The sequence below is a fragment of the Xenopus laevis genome, chromosome 2S (assembly GCF_017654675.1).
Source record: "Xenopus laevis strain J_2021 chromosome 2S, Xenopus_laevis_v10.1, whole genome shotgun sequence".
Taxonomy (NCBI): domain Eukaryota; kingdom Metazoa; phylum Chordata; class Amphibia; order Anura; family Pipidae; genus Xenopus; species Xenopus laevis.
The window spans coordinates 57,032,369-57,058,750 of record NC_054374.1 but is presented as its reverse complement, the minus strand read 5'-3'; the positions used below and the strand labels follow the sequence as shown (position 1 = coordinate 57,058,750).

At 36.6% G+C, this 26,382-nt stretch overlaps 2 protein-coding genes across 6 annotated transcripts in view; one reads left to right on the top strand and one right to left on the bottom strand.

Moving 5' to 3' along the window:
- tbc1d22b.S (TBC1 domain family member 22B S homeolog) overlaps positions 1–4,582 on the top strand; it is a 60,844-nt gene extending 56,262 nt beyond the window's left edge. For 2 of the 4 annotated variants that reach the window (XR_005965800.1, XM_018249258.2), the window contains one exon: positions 2,485–2,666. Coding sequence is in view for 2 of the 4 variants with exons in the window: in XM_041583820.1 (XP_041439754.1) it covers positions 2,485–2,613 (129 nt within the window). In the remaining 2 variants the exon portion in view is untranslated. Of the gene's footprint in view, positions 1–2,484 lie in introns of all 4 variants that reach the window. The other 2 variants (XM_041583820.1, XM_018249256.2) reach the window with 1 other exon arrangement.
- A 14,872-nt stretch (positions 4,583–19,454) lies between these two features.
- Positions 19,455–26,382, bottom strand: part of brpf3.S (bromodomain and PHD finger containing 3 S homeolog) — a 44,906-nt gene continuing 37,978 nt past the window's right edge. For both annotated transcript variants that reach the window (XM_018249254.2, XM_018249255.2), the window contains exons 10-12: positions 24,767–24,864; positions 20,219–20,376; positions 19,455–19,866 (exon numbers count right to left, since the gene is read on the bottom strand). In XM_018249254.2, coding sequence (XP_018104743.1) covers positions 19,683–19,866; positions 20,219–20,376; positions 24,767–24,864 — 440 coding nt within the window. In that variant the 3' untranslated portion in view covers positions 19,455–19,682. The remainder of the gene's footprint in view (positions 19,867–20,218; positions 20,377–24,766; positions 24,865–26,382) is intronic.

The window sequence follows — 26,382 nt, the reverse complement described above, 5'->3', positions numbered from 1 at the left end:
TTTTTTTCTTCATTTTATTAGACACTTAGCCTATATCTTTTTACAGAAGTGGACTTATACCAACATTCTAGTATATTTTGAAAGCTTAGGTTTTCTTGAAACTATTTATTGTTTTCCTGGGTAAACGCCCAGGAGAAAAGATAAAATGTTCAAAAATGGTCTGGCAATAAAAGTGCCAAATTGGCTGGCAGCGAAAGACTTAAAGGAGAAGCAAAATATAATTCATTGGAGGTGGCAAGTTTTTAGGACCACCCATGAATAAAATCCCTAACCTTGACTTCCTGAGTCGGTGCTCTTTCTTCACTGAAAACCACACCAGGCTAGGCTTTATTCCTAACAGGATAACTATCATCAGCCGTCCATTGCAAATAATCCTGAAAAGTGGCAAAAGGCTGTTGGGAAGTCATAGAATATGATGGCCCAGATTACAAAGTTGTGACTGTATTCACATTGGGAGTGTCTTGATACAGTATAACCAACGACTGACCGTTTCATTGTGCTTTAAGATAAAAATTGTACAAATGAATATTAGTACTGGCTACTTATAGCTAAATAGTTAACTATTTCCTATTTAAGAAAGAGTGCTGTTATGATCATAATGATCTAAATCAAGGGTGTCTAAAAGGTAGATCAGGATCTACCAGAAGACCTCTAGCTGGTGACCCCATTAAACCCAGAAAATAAACAAGTCCCTACCATTTCCCTGAACTGCCACACTGCAAGTAAAACAGATGTTTTGAGATCTCAAGACACTGTCAAGAAACAGCTTGACTAAACTGCCCTTCTATTTCATTCTTTTTATTCAGATATTTATTACATTTAAGTTTACATAAAAAATAGTTGTTTGTTAAATATAGAAATATACATTTTCTCATAAAATTTAAGTAATGTTTTCCATGGAACAGAATGCCAACAATGCTTCTATGGATGTAGATCATAATGGGAGAATAGTAGTAGGCCCTGCATTAGTAAAATATGGGCACTCCTGATCTATATAGTGTAGTTATATTCCACAGTGCTTTTCATAGTTATATGCTATTTATTTCACTATTCAAGTACCTGTGGTAGTAGAACTTACAATAAAAGGTACATACACACATATGGTCAATGTTTTCAGGAGCCATGGTTTGTGTTTTTGGAGAGTGGGAGGAAATGGAGTACCCAGAACAATCAAAGCTCAGGAGGAACACACAATCCTTGCAGATAGTGCTCTGGCTGGAATTAAACCTAGGACTCCCGTACTGCAAGGCAGCAGGCCACTAGCAGCACAGTGGGTGCTATAAAACAAAGTGGCATGCCACTCTGTACATTTAGCGGCTGACTTATTTTTTTCAAACTACAGATTACCCATATATGGTGTTGGCCTTAGATATGAAGTGCTAATTGCTACATTGGAAAAAAACTAAAAGCGCATGTAGGATTGCAAGCTCATAACTTTAATATCAGAGCTATACTTCAAATGCAGGTGATCATTTCCTTCATTAATTTTGTATAATAGGTTCCTCACACAGATGTAGGCACAGCCAGACCCTCCAAACTTCACAATTCATCAAGTTTCACTCTGGAGAACTATATCAATGCACTGCAGTTTCTAATAAAAAGATTACTGGCTGATTGATATGGTTCTCCATAACTAAGAGTAATACTGTTGATAATTTTAATATCGGGTATCTGTAGTAAACTCTAATCTCACATTTCGATTAATCTGCCGCTAGTGTTTTACCTCCAGCAACTTGCACCACCTGATGGAAAGGGTGTTTTGACACTGTGGGGCAGATGTAAGAAGGGTCGAATATCGAGGGTTAATTAACCCTCGATATTCGACTAGGAACTAAAATCGTTCGACTTCGAATATCGAAGTCGAACGATTTAGCGCAAATCCTGCGATCGAATGATCATTCGTTCGATCGAACGATTAAATCCTTCGAATCAAACGATTCGAAGGATTTTAATACAACGATCGAAGGAATATCCTTCGATCAAAAAAAGTTAGGCAAGCCTATGGGGACCTTCCCCATAGGCTAACATTGACTTCGGTAGCTTTTAGCTGCCGAAGTAGGGGGTCGAAGTTTTTCTTAAAGAGACAGTACTTCGACTATCGAATGGTCGAATAGTCGAACGATTTTTAGTTCGAATCGTTCGATTCGAAGTCGAAGTAGTAGTCGAAGTAGCCCAAAAAACACTTTGAAATTCGAAGTTTTTTTAATTCGAATCCTTCACTCGAGCTTTGTAAATGTGCCCCTGTGTGTCATTTTATAATAAGAGGCCTAAAAAGAATAAAAATGTAGAGATTTAAAAAAAAAAATTGAGAAATGTAAAAAATGTAGTCTAATTGCAAAAGATATTTTTAAAACGTGGATAAGATTAGCCTAATTGCCTTAAAATCGAAATGGTTCATGCAAGTGGTAATTCCTCATTAATGTTGTGCATTGGTTAGAGAAACAAAATGGATTTCCTAACATGTTTATACTCATTTATTTCCAGGGTCTGCTTATGTTGCTGCAGAATTTGCCAACTATCCACTGGGGAAATGAAGAAATTGGTCTCCTCCTTGCTGAAGCATACAGATTAAAATATATGTTTGCTGATGCTCCCAACCATTACCGTCGGTAGATGCCAAATCACTGTGCCCTTTTACTCCAATAAAAAGCATTTCTTGAAAATTTGATAGATTAACATGCCAGTGCCAGTAACTCCAAAATGCTAGTCAGCACTTGCGTCCTGAGCACTCCAGTCGTCATCATCATACTCCACACACACACTATTAACCACATCTGTGAAAAATTCAGGGTTAATGGTATGTATACTGCATAAACAAATTATTCTTTGGATAGTTTGCATATCTGCTTTGCGGTGCACAAATGGCTTTTAGGTACTTTTCCACATGCAGATTTTGCCATTTATTTAAAAAGTCATCATTCTCGCAATCATCCTTGGTACGTTATATGTCCTAGAGGAAATATGTATATATAAATTGGTCTTTATATGTATATGGACAAAGGTGTACATTATTGGGGTTTGTTTGTAAAATGTGGTTCTATTTATCCTCATAAGCATGTGCTTACCTGTTTAAAACAGGTTGCAGCATAGTTCATAATTTTAAATAATCAAAGGCTTTGATCATCTTTAATAAAAAGAATTTCAGCTTATGAAGAAAAGTTTCCTTTTCCATCTCTTCTGTCCAGGCTACTTGCCTGGATTATATGCCACATGAAAGCTCAGACGTGCTCCTGCTATCGGTTAATATATATATATATATATATATATATATATATATATATATATATATATATATATATATATATATATATATATATATATATATATATATATATAAAATAGGAGTTAAAACTTATACAGTGTATAAGTGTACTTGAAAGCACTGTAAATATACACAAACACTCCATTTCTCATTTAAATGATTAGCCCATATTTCCATTTACTATACATTTTAAGGCATTTATGCCTTTAAGGACCTTCCACACAGGCAATTTTTATGTTTGATAGCTAGGTGTGGGTGCACCAAAGCACATCCACTAAATGAATCCATTTATTGTGCCTGGTCGTATCCACAAGAATATACATATGTTTTAGTGCAGCTGTCTTATGTTTTTTAGTTTAAATAACATGCTGCAATTTTAGTGAGTTTAAAAAAAAAATATTAAAATGCATTCGTGCTGAACTAGAAAAAGCACGTGCATTAAAAAACCTGTAAAGACACTATTGCTTTTTTTTTAACATTTCCAAATTACCATGTTCAGTTACTGCAGTTGCTGGTATTAATGTCAGCATGCATAAATTGCACTGAAGTCAGTGATGTACAGTATAATCATCAACAAAGAAAAAAATAACAAAGCAAAACCTGAAGTGGAGTATTAACGTTTATCTATATTGATCATTCCATACAGTATTGGGTTATATAGCAAACATGTAACAGAAAAGATAAGTAGCTGTGTCCATTAGGGTTCAACACGTTTTTTCATCCCGACACTGCAACTTGCAGTTAGCATCCAAGAAATCAGAGTTGTAAGGTTATCCAAGGGTTTTAGATGATATATAATTTGTTTTCCAAGCTTCTGAGCTTCCACCATTTGTAGGTCTAGCGTAGCTATTTTTGCTATGAATTGTTTACCACCGGAAAAGATGTGGGTTATAATTTGTGCTGGGCTTTTCCTCACGATAAGACTGTAACATTTACTATATGAGCATAAAGCCTATCCAAAACCTAGTAACTTTAGGGATATCCCACCAAATATATAGATATATAAAGGGCCTGTTTCACTACAGTTCATGCAAGGAAGGGTGCAATATTTGCTCTTAATGAACAATACCTTCAAACTAGACTAAAGTGAAATAATCTTTACTGCGTGAAATTAAGTTGAAGGTGGAAAAGCCGTGATTATTTAAATACAATTTCTTTTTTTTGTAATAAAACTGCTATTGATTTTGACATTAAAGAACGAATCCATTATATATTTTTTTAAATGAGTCCTGTTTGTTAAAGATTTTGTATTTTGTTCTGTTGTAAATCCATTATACTGCGAATTGTTTTTTTCCTAATCCAACACTTTAATTTTCAAAAGCTCATGTGTGTGTTTATTTTTTAAAGAGAATCTATTTGGATACTTTTAAAAGTACTTTAAAAGTTAGCTGAAGACCCTAGTTCAAGAATATGGCTTTTTCTAAACAGAAATTTTGATAATGAATAATGTATCTGATTAGAAGCTACTCCATGTTTGATTCTTGCAGAATAGATAATTAGATTACCATTGCACTAATAATCCCCTAGCGTAATGGACTTCTGCTAATAAAACACAGCAGAGCAGGATGGGGCGGTGTTGTGTACCTGGTAATCTAAGGGTCAGATTTATCAATGGTCAAATTTCAAAGTTATGTGAATTTTTTTTTTAACTCTAATAAATTTCATTGTACATTGTATGAAAAACTCAAATGTCTAATATTCGATAGTATAAGAACGACCCAAAAATTTGAATAAAGTTTCCTCCGAAAAAAACCTTGACTTTTGCACATCAGATTTTTTTGATGCACAATATCTTTTTTCCTCCCATTGGAGTCTATGGGGAGTCATTTTTGCAGCGAAACTTCTCAAAAATTTGGCTCATCACTGCTATTAACATCTTCAGACAGCTCAAGGGACCTCTGCCAATGACTTCTACATGAACTCAGCAGGTTTTAGGTGGAGAATATTCTAATTAGAACTGATTCCAGGGTCAAGGTTGATAAATCTCACCTTCAAATTCGAGTTGAAATTTGTGAGTTTTGACCAAAACATTTTGTTCAAAAATGTACTATTCAAACCTTATTAAATCTGCCCCAATTGTCTACTTTGCAAGGACCAAACATGGAGTAGCCACAATTACCCTGTTTAGCTCCAGAAATTAAAAAAAAAAACAAAAAACATACATTTCTTTTGATTAAAACAATAGGAAAAATGTAGTTTTAGCAGAAGCCATATTCCATGAACACATGTTGAAGGAATATACTGCCTTTTAAAAGAATTTCTGGGTCATGGATAGAAATTTGGTGGGGAAAAAAATTTAAATCATGGGTGGGGGCAGGGGCGTAACTACAGAGGAAGCAGACCCTGCGGCTGCAGGGGGGCCCAGGAGGTACAGGGGGCCCCATGAGGCTTTGCATTGATGAGCAATTTGAATATATATTGGTAAAACAGGACAAACACTGGATATTTTGGGGGCCCTAAAATTAATTTGCTGTGGGGCCCAGCAACATCTAGTTACGCCACTGGGTGGGGGTGCTTGCTTGCCCTTGCTCTCTGATATCACTTCCCCCAGAGACTTCATTGTACACACAGCTCCGTAGGTGACGGTGACCACAATGAACTGCTCTCCTTCCTAAGCAGCTCACTCAGCTCCATCTTCTCAACTAGGCATTGGATTAAACCCTGGTATCCTGCACAGGAAAACAACTTCCCCACCTTCACGATCAGACTTGGGCCTATAGGGAGGCACAAGATAGAAGCTGCAGGGAGGCAGACGCATCATCCTTTAATGATTCAATGGACAAGAAGCTGGAAGGCCTATTGCGTTAGGTCTTCAATTCCTCGGGGGAGGCCATGCGACCCACCCTGGCCTCTGCTTGGGTCAGCAGGGCCCTTCAAGCATAGGTTAGCGCGCTGGTGGATGACATTTTGGCAGGAAAGCCTAGACACGAGCTCCTGGAGGCCACCTTACAGATCAACGAGGCAACGGATTATCTTAACAAGGCGTCCTTAGACACCATCCAAGTCATTGCTTGCACTTCATCTCTCGCGGTCGCTGCGCGGAGATCACTTTGGCTTAAAATGTGGTCAGCTGACCTGTCCTCCAAAAAGTCGCTGACAACCATACCCTTTAAGGGGCAATTACTTTTTGGTCCGGATCTAGATAAGATTAAACGTTAAGCTAATGGTGGCAAGAACACTGTTCTCCCTCAGAGCAAGCCACGATCCACCTTTCAGAGAGGCAAATGTTTTCGTCCCAACTGCACAACAAAGAGCTCTAGCTCCAGAGACTACAATACTCAGTCCTTGTTCTCAAAAAGCCATTTCCAAGGGAAATTCTAGAATAATTGGCAGAACAGACGTACTCGGTCAAAACCGGCAGACAAAAATTCTTCAGCATGACTACCCAAGATCAACCACTTCCCATCCATCCGTCGGTGGCAGACTAACTCGCTTTCAAGAAGCGTGGTTACAAACCACTCAGGATACATGGGTTCATAAGATTGTTTCCCTCGACTATCACCTGGAGTTCGCTACCACTTAATTATTCAAACCTCTTTATCGTGCCCAAAAAGGACGGAACCTTCAGACCCGTCTTGGACCTAAAAGAGATAAATACCTTCATTCGCCCAGCATGCTTCAAGATGGAATCCCTCCGTTCGGTTCCACCCAAACTATCTGACCCCGCTAGGTCCTGCTCAGTGAGCAAAAGACTCCTTTCAAGATTGTCAATCGACCGCAGTGTTGCAATTTGTTGCTCTAGTGCTCTAACTCGAGCCTCCAAAGTGGCAATTTGCTCACAACCACCACAGAGGTAAGCATTTTGGATCTCTTGTTCCAAATCTGCATAGATATGGCAGACTGTGCACTGAGTCAGACCTTCAATCTTGCTAGCACTTATTATCCCAGTTACAGATCAAAACAGGAAAAAATAAAAATATGTACTCGGGTGTTTATAAATCCACTTACAGATCCCCCACTTAACTCTGGTGTTTTTAACTCCACTTACAGATCCCCCACTTAACGAGCAAACACTTTACTTAGTTCAAGAAACTTTTATGGACTTTTTTAAAAAAGTGAGACTTAAATGACGAAATCTCCCCCCTAGCCACTGCCTTCCAAGTTTCCCACAATAAGGATGGGTCATTAGAGTGCATTCTGTTTTCATCTAAAAACAGATCCCATCTGTTATGTAGCATTTTAATAAAGTCAGGATTTTCTCTAAGTGAGTCAGGTAAAGACCAAGAAACATAGTTTTTAGGGGCTGGAAACTTGGAAACCACAAGAGAAACTGGTGCATGGTCTGACACAAATGTTTCCTATATTTGTTTCAATAGTTCTATATATCAGATTATTGGAAATTAAAATATAGTCTATTCTTGTTTCTACGTAATGAGCAGATGAAAAAAAAGTAAAATATTTTTCAGCGGGATGAAAAAGCCTCCAAACATCATTAAGATTGGTGTCTTTGCAGAAATCATGTAGGAGAGTAGACTTTTTACAGGGATTATTCAATTTCCAATCAGATCTATCTAATGAACTAAGAAAGGACTCATTCAAATCCGAAGTATTTGAAGTAAAAATATGTGCCTCTCCAGGATCGCTGAAAACTCTAGCTCCAGAAGGCAGAAAAATCTTTAGTTTAGTAGGATACATCAAGGAAAAATTGATATGTAGGTTAGCTAGAGATTGGCAAGATATGGAAAATTCCTTTCATTTTTGGGACAAAAGCAGTGAGTAGTGTTGAAATATCAAAATTTTATTCCCTTCAACATCAAGTGTTTTCAATTTTTTGTAGGCTTGAAATTCTATTTTCTGCTAAATTCTGCTTTTCTATTTTTATCCGAATAGTCCAGGTAAATTCTGCTTTTCTATTTTTATCTGATTAGTCCAGGACAATTACAGCTCTAGATCTCATGGGTTGGAAATCTTTAAGTGGTCCAATCCTATGGAGTCTCTCTATTTTGAACCTTTGACATTCTTGAGGGAGACCCAGTTTGAGGGGAATTGTTTTAGAAATCAAAGTGTTCAATGAGTCATTTTGAAAAGATTCAGGTATATTTATGAATCTAAGATTGTTTCTTCTGGATCGATTTTCCAAATCATCAAGTTTCAACTTTAGCTCCCGAGTGAGTTTCTCTAAAGTGGCAAACCTGGATAAAGATGGTACAAGGTGCCAGCCCGTAAAGCATGTTGGGACCCTAACACTAACCCCTGCTGTTTTAGAGGTTGCCCAGAGCTGGGCACAATGAGCCACATTTGGTGGTCCTGCACAAAAGAACAAATATTTTGGTGCAGAGTATACCAGCTGATATACTCCGTGCCAGTGGTGTAACTAGATGTTGCTGGGCCCCACAGCAAATTAATTTTAGGGCCCCCAACATATCCAGTGTTTGTCCTGTTTTACCAATATATGTTCAAATTGCTCATCAATGAGAGCCTCATGGGGCCCCCTGTACCTCCTGGGCCCCCCTGCAGCCGCAGGGTCTGCTTCCTCTGTAGTTACGCCCCTGCTCCGTGCTTAACTCAAGCATCCAGCACAAGCTCTCAACAATAAAATAAAAGATATACCGACACCTGCACATATGGTGATAACTCACATATTTACAGCAGCAAAACAAATCATAGCAAAATCATAGCTATCCCCCACATTACAAATCAGAGAATTAAGAGCAAGAATAAATTCAGTTTAGGTTTTGTAATGGAAAAAACTAACCAGTATACTACAAAATAAACAAAAAAGATTCTACAAAGTGTGTTTAGGTCCATAAATATTTGAACAGACTTTTTTTTTTATTTTGGTTCTGTACATTACCACAATGAATTTTAAATGAAACAACTCAGATGCAGTTGAACTGCAGACTTTCTGCTTTAATTCAGTGGTTCGAACAAATAGATTGCATAGAAATGTGAGGAACTAGTAAAAAGTAATTTTACAAATTAAAAAAACTGAAAATAAAATGTTAATTTCTTATCCTTGGTTGAAAACCTCTTTGCTGGCAATGACAACTCATGGACATCACGAGATTCAGGTGTCTGACTTGGCCATTCAATAATATTCCACTTCTTTGCTTTAGTAAACTCCTGGGTTGCTTTGGCTGTATGTTTTGGGGCATTGTCCATAGACATAGATGATGTAGTATGCTTTGGATCATGAGCTGTTCCATGGCTTCTCCATACTTTTTTCTTGCCATAATTCTGGTAGAGGTTGATTTCATCTGTCCAAAGAATGTTTTTCCAGAACTGTGCTGGCTTTTTTTAAATGTTTTTATTTTTAGAAAAGTCTAATCTAGCCTTTCTATTCTTGATGCCTATGATTGGCTTGCACTTTGCAGTGCACCATACTTTCGTGCAGTCTTCTCTTTATGGTAGACCTGGATATCGATATGACTACCTCCTGGAGAATGTTGTTCATTTGTTTGGCTGTTGTGAAGCGGGTTTCTCTTCACCATGGAAATGATTCTGCAATCATCCACCACTGTTGTCTTCCATGAATGTCCACGTCTTTTTGCGTTGCTGAGTTCACCAGCGCTTTCTTTCTATCTCCGGATGTACCAAACTGGATTTTGCCACTCCTAATATTGTAGCAATTTCTCAGATGGGTTTTTTCTGTTTTTGCAGCTCAAGGATGGCTTGTTTTACCTGCATGGAGGGCTCCTTTGATTGCATGTTGTCTGTTCACAGCAAAATCTTCCACATACAAGCACCCCCCTCAAATCAACTCCAGGGCATGTATCTGCTTCATTGATAGACATAACAAAGGAATTGCCCACACCTGCCCATGAAATAGCCTTTGAGTCATTTGTCCACTTACCTTTGAAACCCTGATCCAATTACTTTTGAGCCCCTGAAATTAAGTGATTGATCCTCAGATTTTTATGCAATCTTTTTGTTCAACCCACTGAGTTAAAGCTGAAAGTCTGCAGTTCAACTGCATCTGAGTTGTTTCATTTAAAATTCATTGTGGTAATGTACAGAAACAAAATTAGAAAAAAAAAGTTGTCTGTCCAAATATTTATGGACCTAGTTGTAGCTTGAATATGTGTTCAATTGAAGAGCAACCAGATATAGCTAACTACCTACTTAGAAAAAGCTCAGGATGTTAAGGTTAGTAACATTGAAAACGTAAAAAAAGCTGGCCATAGATGTAGAGATTTTTAAAAGATCAGATCCTGATACCACGATCTTCTCGGAACGATTTTTTGACCTGGCTGATCAATTTCCTGACAGATGTCGGCCGAAAAAAGTAAGATGTACGATCGTTCGAATCCCACTAACCGCACGATAATTTCGAAGGATTGGTCGGGCTTCCCTAAAATCGGGAGCTTCTTCAGTTCAACTGACTGGTGTGGGAAATTCTCAGCATATAGACTCTTCCACTAATCCAATCACAACGGCAGTTTCAGAACACTTCACACGTCCATTCATGTAACTCTCACAAGTAACACCTCTTTCTAGGAGTTGCATTACACATTGGATAATCCTATCACAGTAACTACACAGAATCTACACCTCTATGAATTTCTTCAGATGTCACCTCTTTGAAGAGTTACAACGTGCCATTGTGATTGGATTAGTGGAAAAGTTTATATGCCGAGAACTTCCTACACCAGTCAGTTGAACTGAAGAAGCTGCACAGATGAGTAGTGAAACGTCTTCATTGATTACTTGCTTAGCAGTTCACAGAGTTGATTTCAAACCACAGAACACAAAGCCTGATCAGAAGTTATCAATATGAAATTGGGCATTGCTTGTATAACAGCCTCTGTTCTTCTGTAAAGGCTTTCTATTAGAAGCTAGAAAAGTGTTGGTCAGATTTTCTTCCCTATACCCACAAGACCATGAATATGGTTGGGGACTGACGTTAGGGATCAGGCCTGGCTCACAGCTGCTGTTCCAATTTATCCCACACGTATTCAAAGTGTTCTTTGGGTTAAGGTGAGAGCTCCGTGCATGCCAGCCAGACCTTACTTTCTGCATGGGAACACTTTTGTACTAAACTGTTACCAGAATGTAGGAAACCCCAAAAGATCAAGAATTATATTGTATACTGTTATGGTTTGCTTTCACTGGAACCAGAGACCCTATGTATAACAATATCATTATTCCTCCTCTACCAAACTTTAGCTTTGCCATTTTGCAACTAGGCAGGTAGCGTTCTCTAGTATCTGTTAAATTCAAACTTTTCTTTCAGCCCGCTAGGTGGTGAAATTACATTTATCACCAGGAGGATGCATTTCCACTACTCCTGAGACTCATGATCATCATCACTATGCGACTTCAGTCAACATTGCACAGGGTGATGTTAGGTTTTTTTTCTTCTTATCAACCATAAATATACCCACACGTCCTATAAATAGTTCACGCACTTTGTCTAAAATTACCTTATCCTCAGTTAGAGTTCCAGAGTGTCTGAATACTTTTGGATAAATAGTGTATTCAAACCAAAATCCATAGAAGTACTGATAAAGCGATCTGAAATACTGGTATTAAAGCCTGCTCCATCTGTTTTTAAATGGCTTCCTAGTTACCCAAGATGCATTTTCTTTGCATTTATCACCAGGAGGATGCATTTCCACTGCTCCTGAGACTCATGATCATCATCACTATGCTCCCAATCTGATGCAATTAAAAATATCATCCTGAGGAATTGGCATATTTTACAGGATGAGCCCCAATATGGGTGTTTGTTTAAAGAGAAACCTTTATTTGCATTTAAGAGAGCCAAAAATTTGAGAGATATGCTTGTACATGCAGATACACACGAGAGGAGATTGAAACAAACCTTTCTCACGAAACCAATATATGGCACATTCCCATGTTTGAATTGCGCACAGTGCAATAGCATCATTAGAGGGGATCAAGTGATGCATCCCTCTACGGGGAAAGCAATTAAAATTCTTGGATATCACACGTGTTTGAGTAAATATGTGGTATACTATTTAAAATGTCCGTGGGGACTTGGGTATGTAGGCAAGATGATACAATGTGCAAGATAGGATATCTAAGCACAAGTCAGATATTGCCACGGATAAAGATACCCCAGTCGACAGACATTTTAAAGAAAAGGGACACAATGCCTCTCAATTGAGATTCCAAATATTGGAGGAAGTTCCAAGACCAAGAAGATGGACATTCAGGCTTCAGATAGTTACTCCATATGGTTTAAATAAACGTATAGAATACAATTGGTTTTCATAAAGCCATTTGTTAAGTTTTTGAGCCTCATCATTTGTACTAAATATTTATAGACCAAATCTAAATGTTCTAAAGTACCCCCTGTAATCATTTGAACATGCGAAGGGGTTTGATAAATGCGAAGGAGCTTGATAAAAGGCCTGAAACGTCGCAGGCCAGGCTGTTTGCCATAAAATGTACCAATAAAGGCATTTTAAATTGATTGGTGCTGTACGAAAACTTCTTCTTTGGATCAATGGTGGAGAATGGACCACTGATGGTACGTGCACCGTATATCGCTTTTATATTAAGGAATCCAGCTGACTCAAGCATACAAGTACATGCGAAGGGGTTTCCCAAGATGGTGAGTATTCACTCTATGAGTAATAACAACTATAACTGCATGGGAAGGATGAGTTAATCTGAAAGAGTAGGCACCTTGGTGTACAGTTCCCTCTTTTTTTATAGAATTCTTTTGTTCAAAAAATTCGTTTTGGTCTATAAGTCTGCACAAATGTATCTCCAATAATATTTCACTACTACGCTTTATGAAAAATGAATTCAAAAGATTGATTGTTAATATCACTTTATTTATGCATTCACAGCTTGTTCCGGGACTTTGAGCATGTATTTCGTTCACTTTATGGTTCATAGTTTTTTACCACATATATAGTATGAGTATTTGAATGGGGAGTGGTTGGTAAGATGGAGCCTTGGAAATACATCTGTGGTTGGCATGACATCACTTCCAGGAGCAAGTAACTGGCTGGCAAGACTGCACAGGATATTAGTGTGCTGGTTGGCGTTACATCATCTCTGAGAGCTGTTGGGAGACTGGTTGGCAAAATGGCGCTGGATACTGATGCATCGGTTGGCGTGACATCAACCATGCAACTGACAAACACATATATCCTGTTGAGAAAAATGATGCTTTACTGCCGCAGATTGGATAATTTGAACACTTGAGGGGGTGGTGATATTTTTGTATTTTCACTTGTGCACTTATCCACTGAGGAAGGGAGCGCGAGGCTCCTGAAACGTTTGGTTATATTCTGCACATTAAAGCCTTGGAGGTACTTTAAGTACACCACCCGCATTGGCATCACGTCTTCATTATTTTTGTTCTACCATCATCACTATGCGATTTCAGTCAACATTGCACAGGGTGATGTTAGGTTTTTTTCTTCTTATCAACCATAAATATACCCACGCGTCCTATAAATAGTTCATGCACTTTGGAACGCTAATTGAGGATAAGGTCATTTTAGACAGAGTGTCTGAATACTTTTGGATAAATAGTGCATTCAAACCAAGATCTATAGAAGTACTGATAAAGCAATCTGAAATACTGGTATTAAAGCCTGCTCCATCTGTTTTTAAATGGCTTCCTAGTTACCCAAAATGCATTTTTTTTGCATTTATCACCAGGAGGATGCATTTCCACTGCTCCTGAGACTCATGATCATCATCACTATGCGACTTCAGTCAACACTGCACAGAGTGATGTTAGGTTTTTTATATAAATATACCCACGCGTCCTATAAATAGTTCATGCACTTTGGAACTCTGAGGATAAGGTCATTTTAGACAGAGTGTCTGAATACTTTTGGATAAATAGTGTATTTAAACCAAGATCCATTGGAGTACCAATAAACCGATCTGAAATACTGGGATTAAAGCCTGCTCCATCTGTTTTTAAATGGCTTCCTAGTTACCCAAAATGCATTTTTTGGCAAATTTTAACCCATCCCCACAAATTATATGGACACCACACAACCTCAATGAAGTTATGTGGCAATAACAAGACTCCCCAAAGCTGTATGTAAAGATTTTTATACAATATGTAGTTGCCACATTTTTCTCCATACCCTCTACATAAACATTAATCTGATTCACCAACTTGAGAGTTCTTTGCACCCCCCAGCAGCTGGCCCCTCTGAGATCTGTGTAGGCATTGTGTAGCATAGTTAGTTATTTTGTAAAGCTGGCCAAATACAGCATGATCTGCTTAGGTTAGTCAGGTGGATCTTCACCCTTATTTAACTACCATGCGTTCAATGAAGATTGTTCAGTCCTGAGTCCAACAACATGACCATGCAGGCCAGTGGGTAAAGGTCCATATTCTCAACCTGATACAGTCCTTAGCATTGACCCAACCCTAAATATTTTTTATATGCTGTTATTTGAGATGGAAAGAAGTTCACAGTTTGGACATTCCACAGGCACAGAATAAATATTTAATAACTTTCTGGAAAAAAGTGGGGGGAAAAAAACATTATGCAAATGCAGAACATTATATATTGCTTTACAAAAAAAATCCTCCTTTACATTGATTGTTTAAGTTGTCAAAATATGCCCCTACTGGACCCTCCCAGATGGGCTTCATTCACCACATACATGCAGAGATCGACAGCAGGATAAATGCTTCTGTGCATGTGTAACCTTAAAGTCAGCCAACCGGATAACTGTAATAGGCATGACGTTGGGAGGGCATGAGCAGTAGCACTGAATGATGTTTAACACACACAGTCAAGCTCTCTCTCTCCCTGCTGCCTATCACTGCATATGCACTGAACCCAAAATGGGATAAGTGCTTCATTTTAATATATATAAAAGAGGCCTTTAAAAAAACAACTTTGTAAAAGGTGGATATCCCCTTTAATTTCAAGATGGATACTTTTTTTCCCCTTGGAGAGGCTTCCGATGGAGTTTTTCACCTACTCGATCAGTTAGAAGTTACGTTAGTTTTTAATTAGACAAAAGGTTTTCATTAAAGTGTCTTTTCTCTACCTAAAGAGATACTGACACCAGAAATTAAACTCTTTTTTTAAATCTATCATAATATTACTTATAACTTTGCAATAAAGTATTTACAGGATGCTTTTATATTTTTACAGCTCCTATATGAGGGGGCTGCCATATTTGTGCAGAAGTCAGGTTGGCAAAACAGTCACTTTTACAAACTTCAACTAACAATAACTTACAAAAACAAACCTCTCAGCAAAAAAACGATCAACATGACCTATAGGTAACTTTTAAAGTACATACATATTTTAAAAAGCAGTTTTTTAGTGTCAGAATCACTTTAAATTACAATTTCTATGTAATTCTAGGCACCTTTCCAATTTATATTCATTATCAAGTTTCAGTTATTTGCTTTTGAAAATGTTTGTAAATGTAATTGCAATCAAAAGCAGTATTTTCTTTACCTTTATGCACTGCTGTAAAACGAGCTGAGTAAGCAAAAGTATGCAAGGCTGGCTTCTAAATGGAGACAGAAAAAGCAATGAACCAATAAAAAGAAAATACTGCATTTAATTGCATTTACAAATAATATTTATATAAATGTATTCATGTACATTGAAAAGCTGCTTAGAACTGCATTAAGTCAACAATGTAGTTTTTGGGTTCATTCTTGGTTAATATGTAATTCCTCTTTCAAAATGCGGCAATCTAAAAGTGGTGTCTTCAGGGCAGCGAAACTGTACATTTTTCAGGGGTTGTATTTAGTACTCAGTGAATATGTAACAAAAGATAAACATTTATATATACAATTATACATAGTGGGTGATCCCAAACCAGTGGCTCACGAGCAACATGTTGCTCATCAACCCCTTGGATGGGATGTTGCTCTAAGTGGCCTCAAAGTAGGTGTTTATTTTTGAATTCCTGGCTTGTAGGCAAGTTTTAGTTGCATAAAAACCAGGTGTATTGCCAAACAGAGCCTCCTGTTGGCTGCCAGTCCACATAAATAAATAGCCAATATAGCCCATAACTGGCACAGCATGACCTTTTTTTTTTACATTTGAAAGTATAAAAACAAAAAAAAGATTGGGGACCTCTGCCCTAGAGTATTTAAATCATAAAGTTATTATATGCGACAAAGGACATGAACTGTATAAAAGCAGGTCACATACAGGTCATGTAACTCCAAGGTGACTTGATATCTTTATAGATTTTAGCAGGGGTCAAAAGCTTTTTCTCTTTGCTGCAGAAAAATGGTTGGTACAAAAAGTGGCATAGAGGATGCTTTTTAAATGCTTTTTTTTTTTACAAAATGATCAATGCGTATATTAGGTTATAATATGTATTGGTATTAAAAAAAACTTGTGAATTATGTATAAATAGCTTTAGTCATCTGCGACTCATAAAACGGAGTGTGTGAAACTAATAAGCTTTGCTTTACACTTGCTTTTGCTTGAAAAGCAAATGTACAGGCAACAGGCATAGTAGAATAAATATGAGTCACATTATCATTTATCATTTCAGTACAGGAAGCTGCAGCACACATTTAATCAAGATCCACATTATAACATTTACTTATCAGAGTTAAAATAGAACTTCAGACATCAGTCAATGTTTCCATTTTCTTTACAGGCATAAAACTCTTCATTTAACCTAGACATTTATGACACAAATAGATTGGCGTTTATTCTGAAAGACATATATACATATATGTGTATAACTATTGAAAGCACAGTAGTCATTTATTATATATATATATATATATATATATATATATATATATATATATATATATATATATATATATATATATATATATATATATATATATATATATATATATATATATATATATATATATATATATATCTATCTATCTATCAATCAAACCCCTTATTGAAAAAAAAATTAAACTCCAAAGTATACCAAAACACATGCTATAAGAATTTTGTTCACAGTCTTAAATCCAATTAATATTTTGTAACAGTACAATTTCAGGAAGGTTGTGTGATTCCCCCTATAAAAATCTTGTTTACAAAATTTAAGAGAATTCAGCATATGAAAACAGTAATGCACAGAATTACTGAAATTCGACATTGTACCAGGAGAAATATATATATATATATATATATATATATATATATATATATATATATATATATATATATATATATATATATATATATATATATATATATACACACATACACATATACATACATATATACACACATACATACATACACATATATATATTTTTTTAATTATACACAATATATATGTAATATTAAATAAATGAATTATTAGTAAAAAATATTTATGTTGCACAACTGTGACTTTACAATGATTATACCATTCAGTCAGGAAAGGAATAATACATTTACATCTATCTACAAGTGAATATGTATCCCTTGCTTTAATATCATACATTTTTATTCTTTTAATTAAATGCTTTGACCATAAAATATAATAAATAAACTTTATTTTATGTAGTTCATTTTTTGGAATTGATGTAAATTTTAAGCTAAACAAGAACTCATATTTCCTATATGCGTAAAAAACAACAACAAAAACACACATATAGATCTATTCATGGGTCAATTAGTATAAAAACAATAAGATGGTTAATAGCATCTATATTGAGCCAAATATGTCATTCATGGCCAATCAAAAATACATTTTTAATTTAAAAAATGTATGTATGGTTTTACAACAGAGTAAAAACTACACCGCAACATACCACAGGTATAGGCCCTACAGGTCAGGTGTGCCCATGGCTACAAAATAGCCTCTGACAAAGAAATGTGGAGATTATCATATGAGCTTAGATGTTTGTCCAGTGATTTTTTCTTCGTAAACCCACAAAAATATATATGTAAAATGTGCGCATGTGATTATTCCACATCAGTATGTATGAATTTTATGCATATGTTAAAACAATTTATATCACTAAAGGTCACGTTTCACTAGCATGCCTTTCTTAACATTGCTTTTCTAAAATATACTCTATAAAAATTGTAAAAAAATTTGAAGTTATCAATGGTTAACTGTCACTCACTTTTTCCCTTTTCCCTCTCCCTCCCTTTTCCTCTCTTTTTCTTGGATGTTGGTTGCTCCCACTGACCTCAAAGCAGGATCTTATTTTTTAATTCCAGGCTTGGAGGCAAGTTTTGGTTGCATAAAAACCAGGTGCACTTCCAAACAGAGCCTTAATGTAGGTTGACAATACACATAGGGGCGACCAATCACAGCACTTATTTGGCACCCCACATAGGGGCGAACAAATGTCCAATCACAGCATTTATTTGGCACCCTAAGAAGATTTTCCATACTAGTGATGCTCCCCAACTCCTTTTACTTCTGAATGTTGCTCACGGGTTCAAAAGGTTGGGGATCCCTGCTCTAAGGCTAGGGCCACACTAGGCTGTTCCACGGCCTGCAAGCAGCCCTCTAATCATAACTGCACTCTTCTGTGTCTGCACCCAAGCCAATGTGTGACTTTAAATGTGCTCCATGTATCTGCGTCCAGGTCAATGTATTGGATGTATTTTTTAGTCTCTGTGCTTTTGCAGACAGGTACTGTGTTATTGTTAGCTGGGTCAAGATCCACCTCAGTTCAGGCTGGAGTAACTAACATCAGGCTTCTGCTAAGCAATTAATCTGAAACCCAACCAGCAGCCCCTTAAGAGCAGAGGAATTCAGCTCCCTTGAAAAGGTTTCAGAGTTTTAATCATATTTAGAAAAAAAATCTTAAAAATGGCTAATTAACAACATAGCCAAATGGGAAATGTGCTTTTTACTACTATATTAATATAAAAAGAAAAAAAAATCATCTTTTATCATAATTTTTTTTTTATAGTTTTATAGTTATTTGCCTTTTTTTCCTGACTCTTTGCAGCTTTCAAATGGGCGTCACTGACTCCCTTCTAAAAAAAACAAATGCTCTGTAAGGCTACAAATGTATGGTTATTGTTCCTTTTTTATTACTGATCCTTCTATTCAGACCCTCTCCTATTCATATTCCAGTCTATTATTCTAATCAATGCATGGTTGCTAGGGTAATGTGAACCCTAGTTACGAGATTGGTTAAGATGCAAATTGAAGAGCTGCTGAATAAAAAGCTAAATAACTCAAAAACCACAAATAAAAAAATTAAAAACCAATTGCAAATTGTCCTAGAACATCACTCCCAACATCATACTAAAAGTTATCTCAAAGGTGAACTTTTAACCTTTAAGATTTCATAATATCCCTGTACTAGCCATATCCGAAAAAGAAATTATTAAAAAAAAAGTTTATATTATTTTAATTGTTTCTTTAGACAAACTGGGATTATGCTAAAAAGGGAACATAGCTGTGGCCATTTGACATATTGTTGCTCAATGTTTGTTACAAATTTCCAGAGGAATGATGATGACCGATGCAAAGATTTTCAATGAAGCTGCATTTTGTTATACAGGTTAAATTGTTTTGGCACATGCTGAATGGGAAGCAATATACTAAAAGTATATACAGAACATTACAGATAGTTTGGCGTTATGAATTGGTGAGACCCACTGACACGGCTCTTGTGTTTCATAGCACGGTCATAAGCCACTTGAACCGACTTGCGTATACTAGCCTTCCGGCCCTCTAGCATTTTGAGTTTATCCAGTGTTTCATCAGCACCCAGAGGTATAACCTTGTCACTTGGAAGCCACTGCCTAAAATGAAAGCACAAACATATTGTATATTCCAATGCAATACCAAAGCAGTCCATACAATTAGTGCGTCAATTCACCATTCCTAATGAATATATGAATAAATATACCACTGAAAAAAGTAGATTAACTGCTGAAGTTATTAACTGCTGAAAATTATTACATTAATTTTAGACTAACTGACACAACATGAGAAAGAAACTTGGAGCTTAATTTTCAGTATGTAATTATGTAACAATTGGTAGTTAAAAATTGGCTACTTCTTACTTACAAAAGCTAAGGCATGTACAAGCAATATTTACTGCAGGACTTCTAATGGATGACAGATATAGAGCTAGAATCTTGAGCAACTCACCAGGTCCTTTTGTTGTCAAAGAACAGCACCAAGAAGAGATGCTGGCCTCCAGCTTCAAGGTGCCTCTGCTCTCCCAGATTTAAAACCTCTAATGGGGGCACAGGGATTGGTACACCATTGTGAAGCAGCCCCTCTCTAGGCATCTTGGGATCAATGATCTGAAACAAAGGTGGGACATACATATGGACAGGAATCCAAACAAAGCAGGCTGGACTTTACCTATGTAATGGATTGGTTAATCAGGTGGTAAGACATCAAAGTGATAAGTATTAAACCTGGAAATGTATTATAAAAGGCTCAATAATACAGCACTAATATCTTGAAGTACAAAATGATTTTTTTAGCAGATCTGCTGAATAAACCATTAAACTGAATAAACCAACTGACACATCCTTAAATTTCTATTCACAAAGATACAAGTCTATGTTAGGAATATCAAATCTATATTAAAGTCTTTATAGTGGAGGATAAATCCATTACCCATCTCTCCTTCAAACGCAATATTTTTCTGTCCACTAGCAAGCTTATGTTAGTCCAGAAAAGATGGACAAAGTATACTTTGATGGCCTTCTAGTGGTTATGTCAAAAGTGGCATTTTGCTCATATAGCACACAAGGGTGATTATTTTCTCTAACCACGGTAGAGGACAAGCACTCAGTTCCCTAAGGAGTTCTTGCCGTTTACAGAGTTACAGTCATATGAAAAAATTTGGGAGGCCCTCTCAGGAACATCTAAGTACAGGGGTGTTTTCTGAACAAAGATTTTAAATTAAGCAGCATTTAGTTGTATGTGAAAAAAACTGGCTGTGCAAAAATGTGGGTACCCTTGTAATTTTGCTAATTTGAATGCATGTATTTGCTCAAGACTGATTATTGGCAACACCAAATTGGCTGGATTAGCTTGTTTTAAACTTCATAGGCAGGTGTGTCCAATCAAGAGAAAAGGTATTTAAGTTAGCCAATTGCAAGTTGTGCTTATGTTTGACTCTCATCTGAAGAGTGACAGCATGGGAACCTCAAAGCAACTCTCGAAAGATCTGTAAACAATAGTATCATGGTTTAGGGGAAGGCTACAAAAATGTGAGTAGAAAGTAGAAAGTAGAAAAGTGGGGCACTTACTCATAGGCCTCATCAGCCTATGAGTAAGTGCCCCATCAGGCACGAAACGCGTTAGGTTTTATGTCCGAATAAATTTTCTACTTTTTTTAAAAAAATATTCAGCTCTTGATTATTGGAGATCCTCACATTCTTCCTTTTGGATTCAGTGTCTTGAATTTTGCACCTTGGGACTGAGGTGAACTGTGAGTGGATCTCCTTGCTATTTACTTAACAACGATATTTTTTTGGTTTATTAGAGTGGTACCATTTACATTATATATATTTTTCTTGTGGCAGCACACACTCTTATTTTTTTCTCGAAGGCTACAAAAAGCCATCTCAGAGGTTTAAACTGACAGCTTTAACTGTAAGGAATGTAATCAGGAAACGGAAGGCCACAGGCACAGTTGCTGTAAAACCCATGTCTGGCAGGCCAAGAAAAATACAGGAGCAGCATATGTGGAGGATTGTGAGAATGGTTACAGACAACCCAAAGATCACCTCCAAAGACTTGCAAGAACATCTTGCTGTAGATGGTGTATCTGTACATCGTTCTACAGTTCAGTGCAATTTGCACAAAGAACATCTGTATGGCAGGTTGATGACAAAGAAGCCCTTTCTGCACTCACGCCACAAATAGTCGCTTGTTGTATGCAAAAGCTCATTTAGACAAGCCACAGTCATTTTGGAATAAAGTGCTTTGGAACGATGAGACAAAAATGTAGTTATTTGCATGGTGGAAGAAGAACACCCCAGGGACTGGGGCCCTTGTTAAAGTTGAGGGTCGGATGAATTCAACCCAATATCAACAAATTCTTCAGGATAATGTTCAAGCATCAGTCACAAAGTCGATGGTGACTGATGGGTTGGAAATTCCAACAAGACAATGACCATAAACACACTTCGAAATCTACAAAGGCATTTTTGCAGAGGGAGAAGTACAATATTCTGGATAAGCATAAATGCTTACCCATATTATTGTTGTAGAGACATTTGGTACTATTAGTTAATACAAGATCCAAAAAAAACTTATTTTCTAAACTACTGAAAAAAGTTGGCATTTAGCATATTAACAAACCTATTGGTTTTTTTATGATTAGACTATCAATTACACCAGTTAATATCCAGATAAGCAAGGTCACCCATAACAACAACTTTGCTTAGCAGTGAAGCCTTTTATATTTTTAAGTTGCTTGGGTTTCATTCACCTCAATTATATACTGGGCATATTAAGTATATACCAATGATAATATTCTTAACTCCAGCTGAAGCTCTACACATAGATTTTCACCTCAACAGGCAATGATGTGATATCACATTTTTCAGGGCATGTTTTTAATGTTGGCCCTCATAAAAAAGGGTATAACTATCTAAATTCATAGACCAGTCACAAGCATCATCTCACCAGATCTCAGTAATACCAATTATATCAAAATTCCTTGCACTTGCAATAAACTCTAACTTCTATGACAAGCTTTGTTCAGACAGCAGTGCCTACTACTTTTTGGTTTGCCATTTATATTATTTATTGGAGCGTTCGTTACTGTTGGACAGATTTCTTTGTCATGATAAGAACTCCTTACCAGGAGTTAACTTAGCTATAGCAAGCAATGCCAGTCAGCAGCATCAAGGACAAATAACATCTTGAGCTGTATTAAAAGGGACATGGATTCATGGCAGGAAGGGGTCATTCTTCCACTGTATAGAGCACTTGTAAGGCCCCATCTAGAATATGCCGTACAGTTTTGGTCTCCAGCACTCAAACAGGACATTATTGTATTAGAGAGGGTCTCTAATTAGAGAAGGGCAACTAAGCTGATAAAAGTATGGAAAATCTTAGCGATGAGGAAAGACTGGCCAAATTGGGGATGTTCATGCTGGAGAAGAGGTGCTTAAGGGGTGATAGGATAACTGTTTAAATATATAAGCGGATCATATAATAATCTCTCTAATGCTTTATTTACCAATAGGTCTTTCCAGCTGATGCAAGGTCATCCATTCTGATTAGAAAAAAACAGGTTCTGCCTAAGTATTCAGAAGGGTTTTTTTTTAAAGGGAGAGCTGTGCAGATGTGGAATTCTCTCCCTGAATCATTTGTACAGGCTGATAAATTAGATAGCTTTAAGAATGGGTTGGATGGCTTTTTAGCAGTTGAGGGAATACAGGGTTTTGGGAGATAGCTCATAGTACAAGTTGATCCACTCTTAGGCAAATTGGAGTGCCTTCCAATCAACTAGCATCAAATCATTTCATTTCTCTGGAACAAAAAACACTAGCACTTTCCAATCTACAACTATACTACATGGTGTCCCAATTATATTATCTTAATTTGAGCTTTTTTCCAGATCTGTACAATTCAAATATGACACTACAGGCCCTCATCTTGGGCTCATTGGAAGGACTTCCCATACTAATACACAACTGACCATCCCAACTTGCCCTCTACACTTTCAGTGCCCTACAAAATGTGGACAGCAACCCTGAAACTCCCCAAAATATCACCACCACTGGCATCTCCCAGACTCCCTTTGTGGGGCAACTCATACCTTCCATATCTCCAACACCTTCAAAACATTATATTCTGGCCAAACTAAGGTTGCAAATATCTTTGTTCGATCTATTAGAGAGTTCTACCTTTCCTACCTATGGACAACTATCTCTAAAATATCTATCTGACAAACTGTACTACTACAGATATTTTCAACTCCGACATGCAGGAAGTGTGTTGCATGCACAATGTTTTGGGGTGTTCCTGTCTCACTTCCATCTGGTACAGATACTAAGGTGACATCTTTTAGACTTGAATTCACCTTACCATGCAGTCCGGTTTATTTTGGCCAAACAAATATTTGAGTCAGATTAAATGATCTGGACAAGGTAACGAAATGAGAATAGAGAGGCCGGTGGGGTGAAAAAAATAAAAATATCTGACATAACATATTTGGAATGTCATTTCTTTGAAAACTGCTGAAAAAGATGTCCTGCTTACTAATGCAAGATGCTTGGCTAATGAGAGCGGGAGTTATTAGCACTGGATGATAACATTTATGTCACTGGTATTGCAGAAATATGCTTTAATGTGCTACATTACTAGATAGTAAATACAAAGGCTATATCTTGATTTAGAGGAACAGGGGGTTTAAAACGTAAGAGAAGCAATTCTAAATCTTTAGCAGGAATTATTACACTATATAAAGTAAGAAGTTGTGGTGGATAATGAAAAGACTGAAGATTCATGGCTTTAGGATCATGCTACAGACCGCCTCATCGATTAGGCCTCATTTATGCACATCCACACTATAGCGTTATCCAAGATAATTTTTAGATGAACTTAGGGTCCTACAAAGTGGTATGAACTGCAGCTTATAAATAATTGTGTCTATGGCAGTGGTACCGGTAGCAATTTTGGTGCAGAGTTGACAAATATAAATAATTTTATTTTCAATCTTACCAGAGCAGGATAGGATGGGTAACCACGACACTTGGCCCACACCAGCTGGAGAGGCTGCAGTTCAGCACCACCGTCATATGACTTCAGAGTACTGCGTCCTAGGAATAAGAATTAAATTTCTTTAAACATTTCTTATTAAATTCCTACCATGCAGGAAGATGCCAGCCTATAATAAAATATGACCAGATGTAAATAGTAAGGACCACCATATCGAGATTGCCCTTAAATTAAATGGTGGCAATTTTATTATCATATCCTTATAACTACAAACCTTTTTGCACTATACACTTATAACTACAAATCTCTGTTATGCACTTGCAGAAACGTAACTTTTAATAAAATAGGGGTCCATAGACTTTGACCAATCTCTCCTTTTGTATACATGTAATGGTTAATAAATGCCAAGTTTTGAGAGTGGTCTGTGGCGTGAAAAGCTTATGGAGTTTATTATACTTTTCTGTCACTTTACGTTTATTAGCCACAATGCACTATGCTGTGGTGAAGGTCATTTGTAGGCTGTTCTCCCTCTTTATAAAAAGCACCTATCTACCTGATGTATCCTGCAATGCTTTAGAAACCTTTATACAGGCTGTTACTGAGAAGGTTAAAAAGGCTTGGGATTGTTATGCAGCTAACACTACAAATCTTTCATTTGATGAAAGGAATCAGTCATACTGGCTTATACATTCAATAGCTTTAAGAAGGGGTTGGATAGCTTTTTAGCAAGGGAGGGAATAGAGGATTATGAAAGATATCTTGTAGTAGAAGTTGATCCAGGGACTGGTCTGATTACCATCTTGGAGTCATGAAGGAATTTTTTTACCCTCTGAGGCAAACTGGAGAGGCTTCAGATATGGTTCAATTAGCAGTTAGGCAGGTTATATATATATATATATATATATATATATATATTTATTTTTTTCTTTCCCTGACGAAGGCTTCCGTGCAGAGCCGAAACGTTGGATCACCAATAAATCTCCCCTTTCATTTGAATTATTGACTTGATGTATTTCCTTGGAGTGCTGTCAATCCCTGTATATATATATATATATATATATATATATAAGCCCACGTTTGAAAGCACTCACAGCAGATTTGTGCTGTGAGTGCTTTCAAACGTGGGCTTATGTGAATTATGGTTAGCACCCAGCTGTGATACGTTATTTGGTGAGTGCCGTTATATGTGGAATTATATATATATATATATATATATATATATATATATATATATATATATATATATATATATATATATATATATATATATCTGAAATACCCCTGTGGGATTTTATATGATCACTGCCTTGCACTTGTCCTACACTTTAAATATTTTCTGATTAAAAAGCTTGTATTTAAATTTCACTCAGAAAATAACATATAATTAAATTAGGTTAAATTACAATAAGGGTTCTAGATGCAAAGTGTTCTCTTTGTGCACGACTTGGTATCCTAAAGTTTCCACCCACACTTCAAAAAAATACATGCAGTTTTAACTCCTGATAAAACTGATCATAATGTATGTGAATTATGTATAATCTCTGAAAAGCACTAAGGAACATGTATTGGCACTATTTAAAAATAATATTTTAAATGCAGGGGTTTGATTTGATCATGAT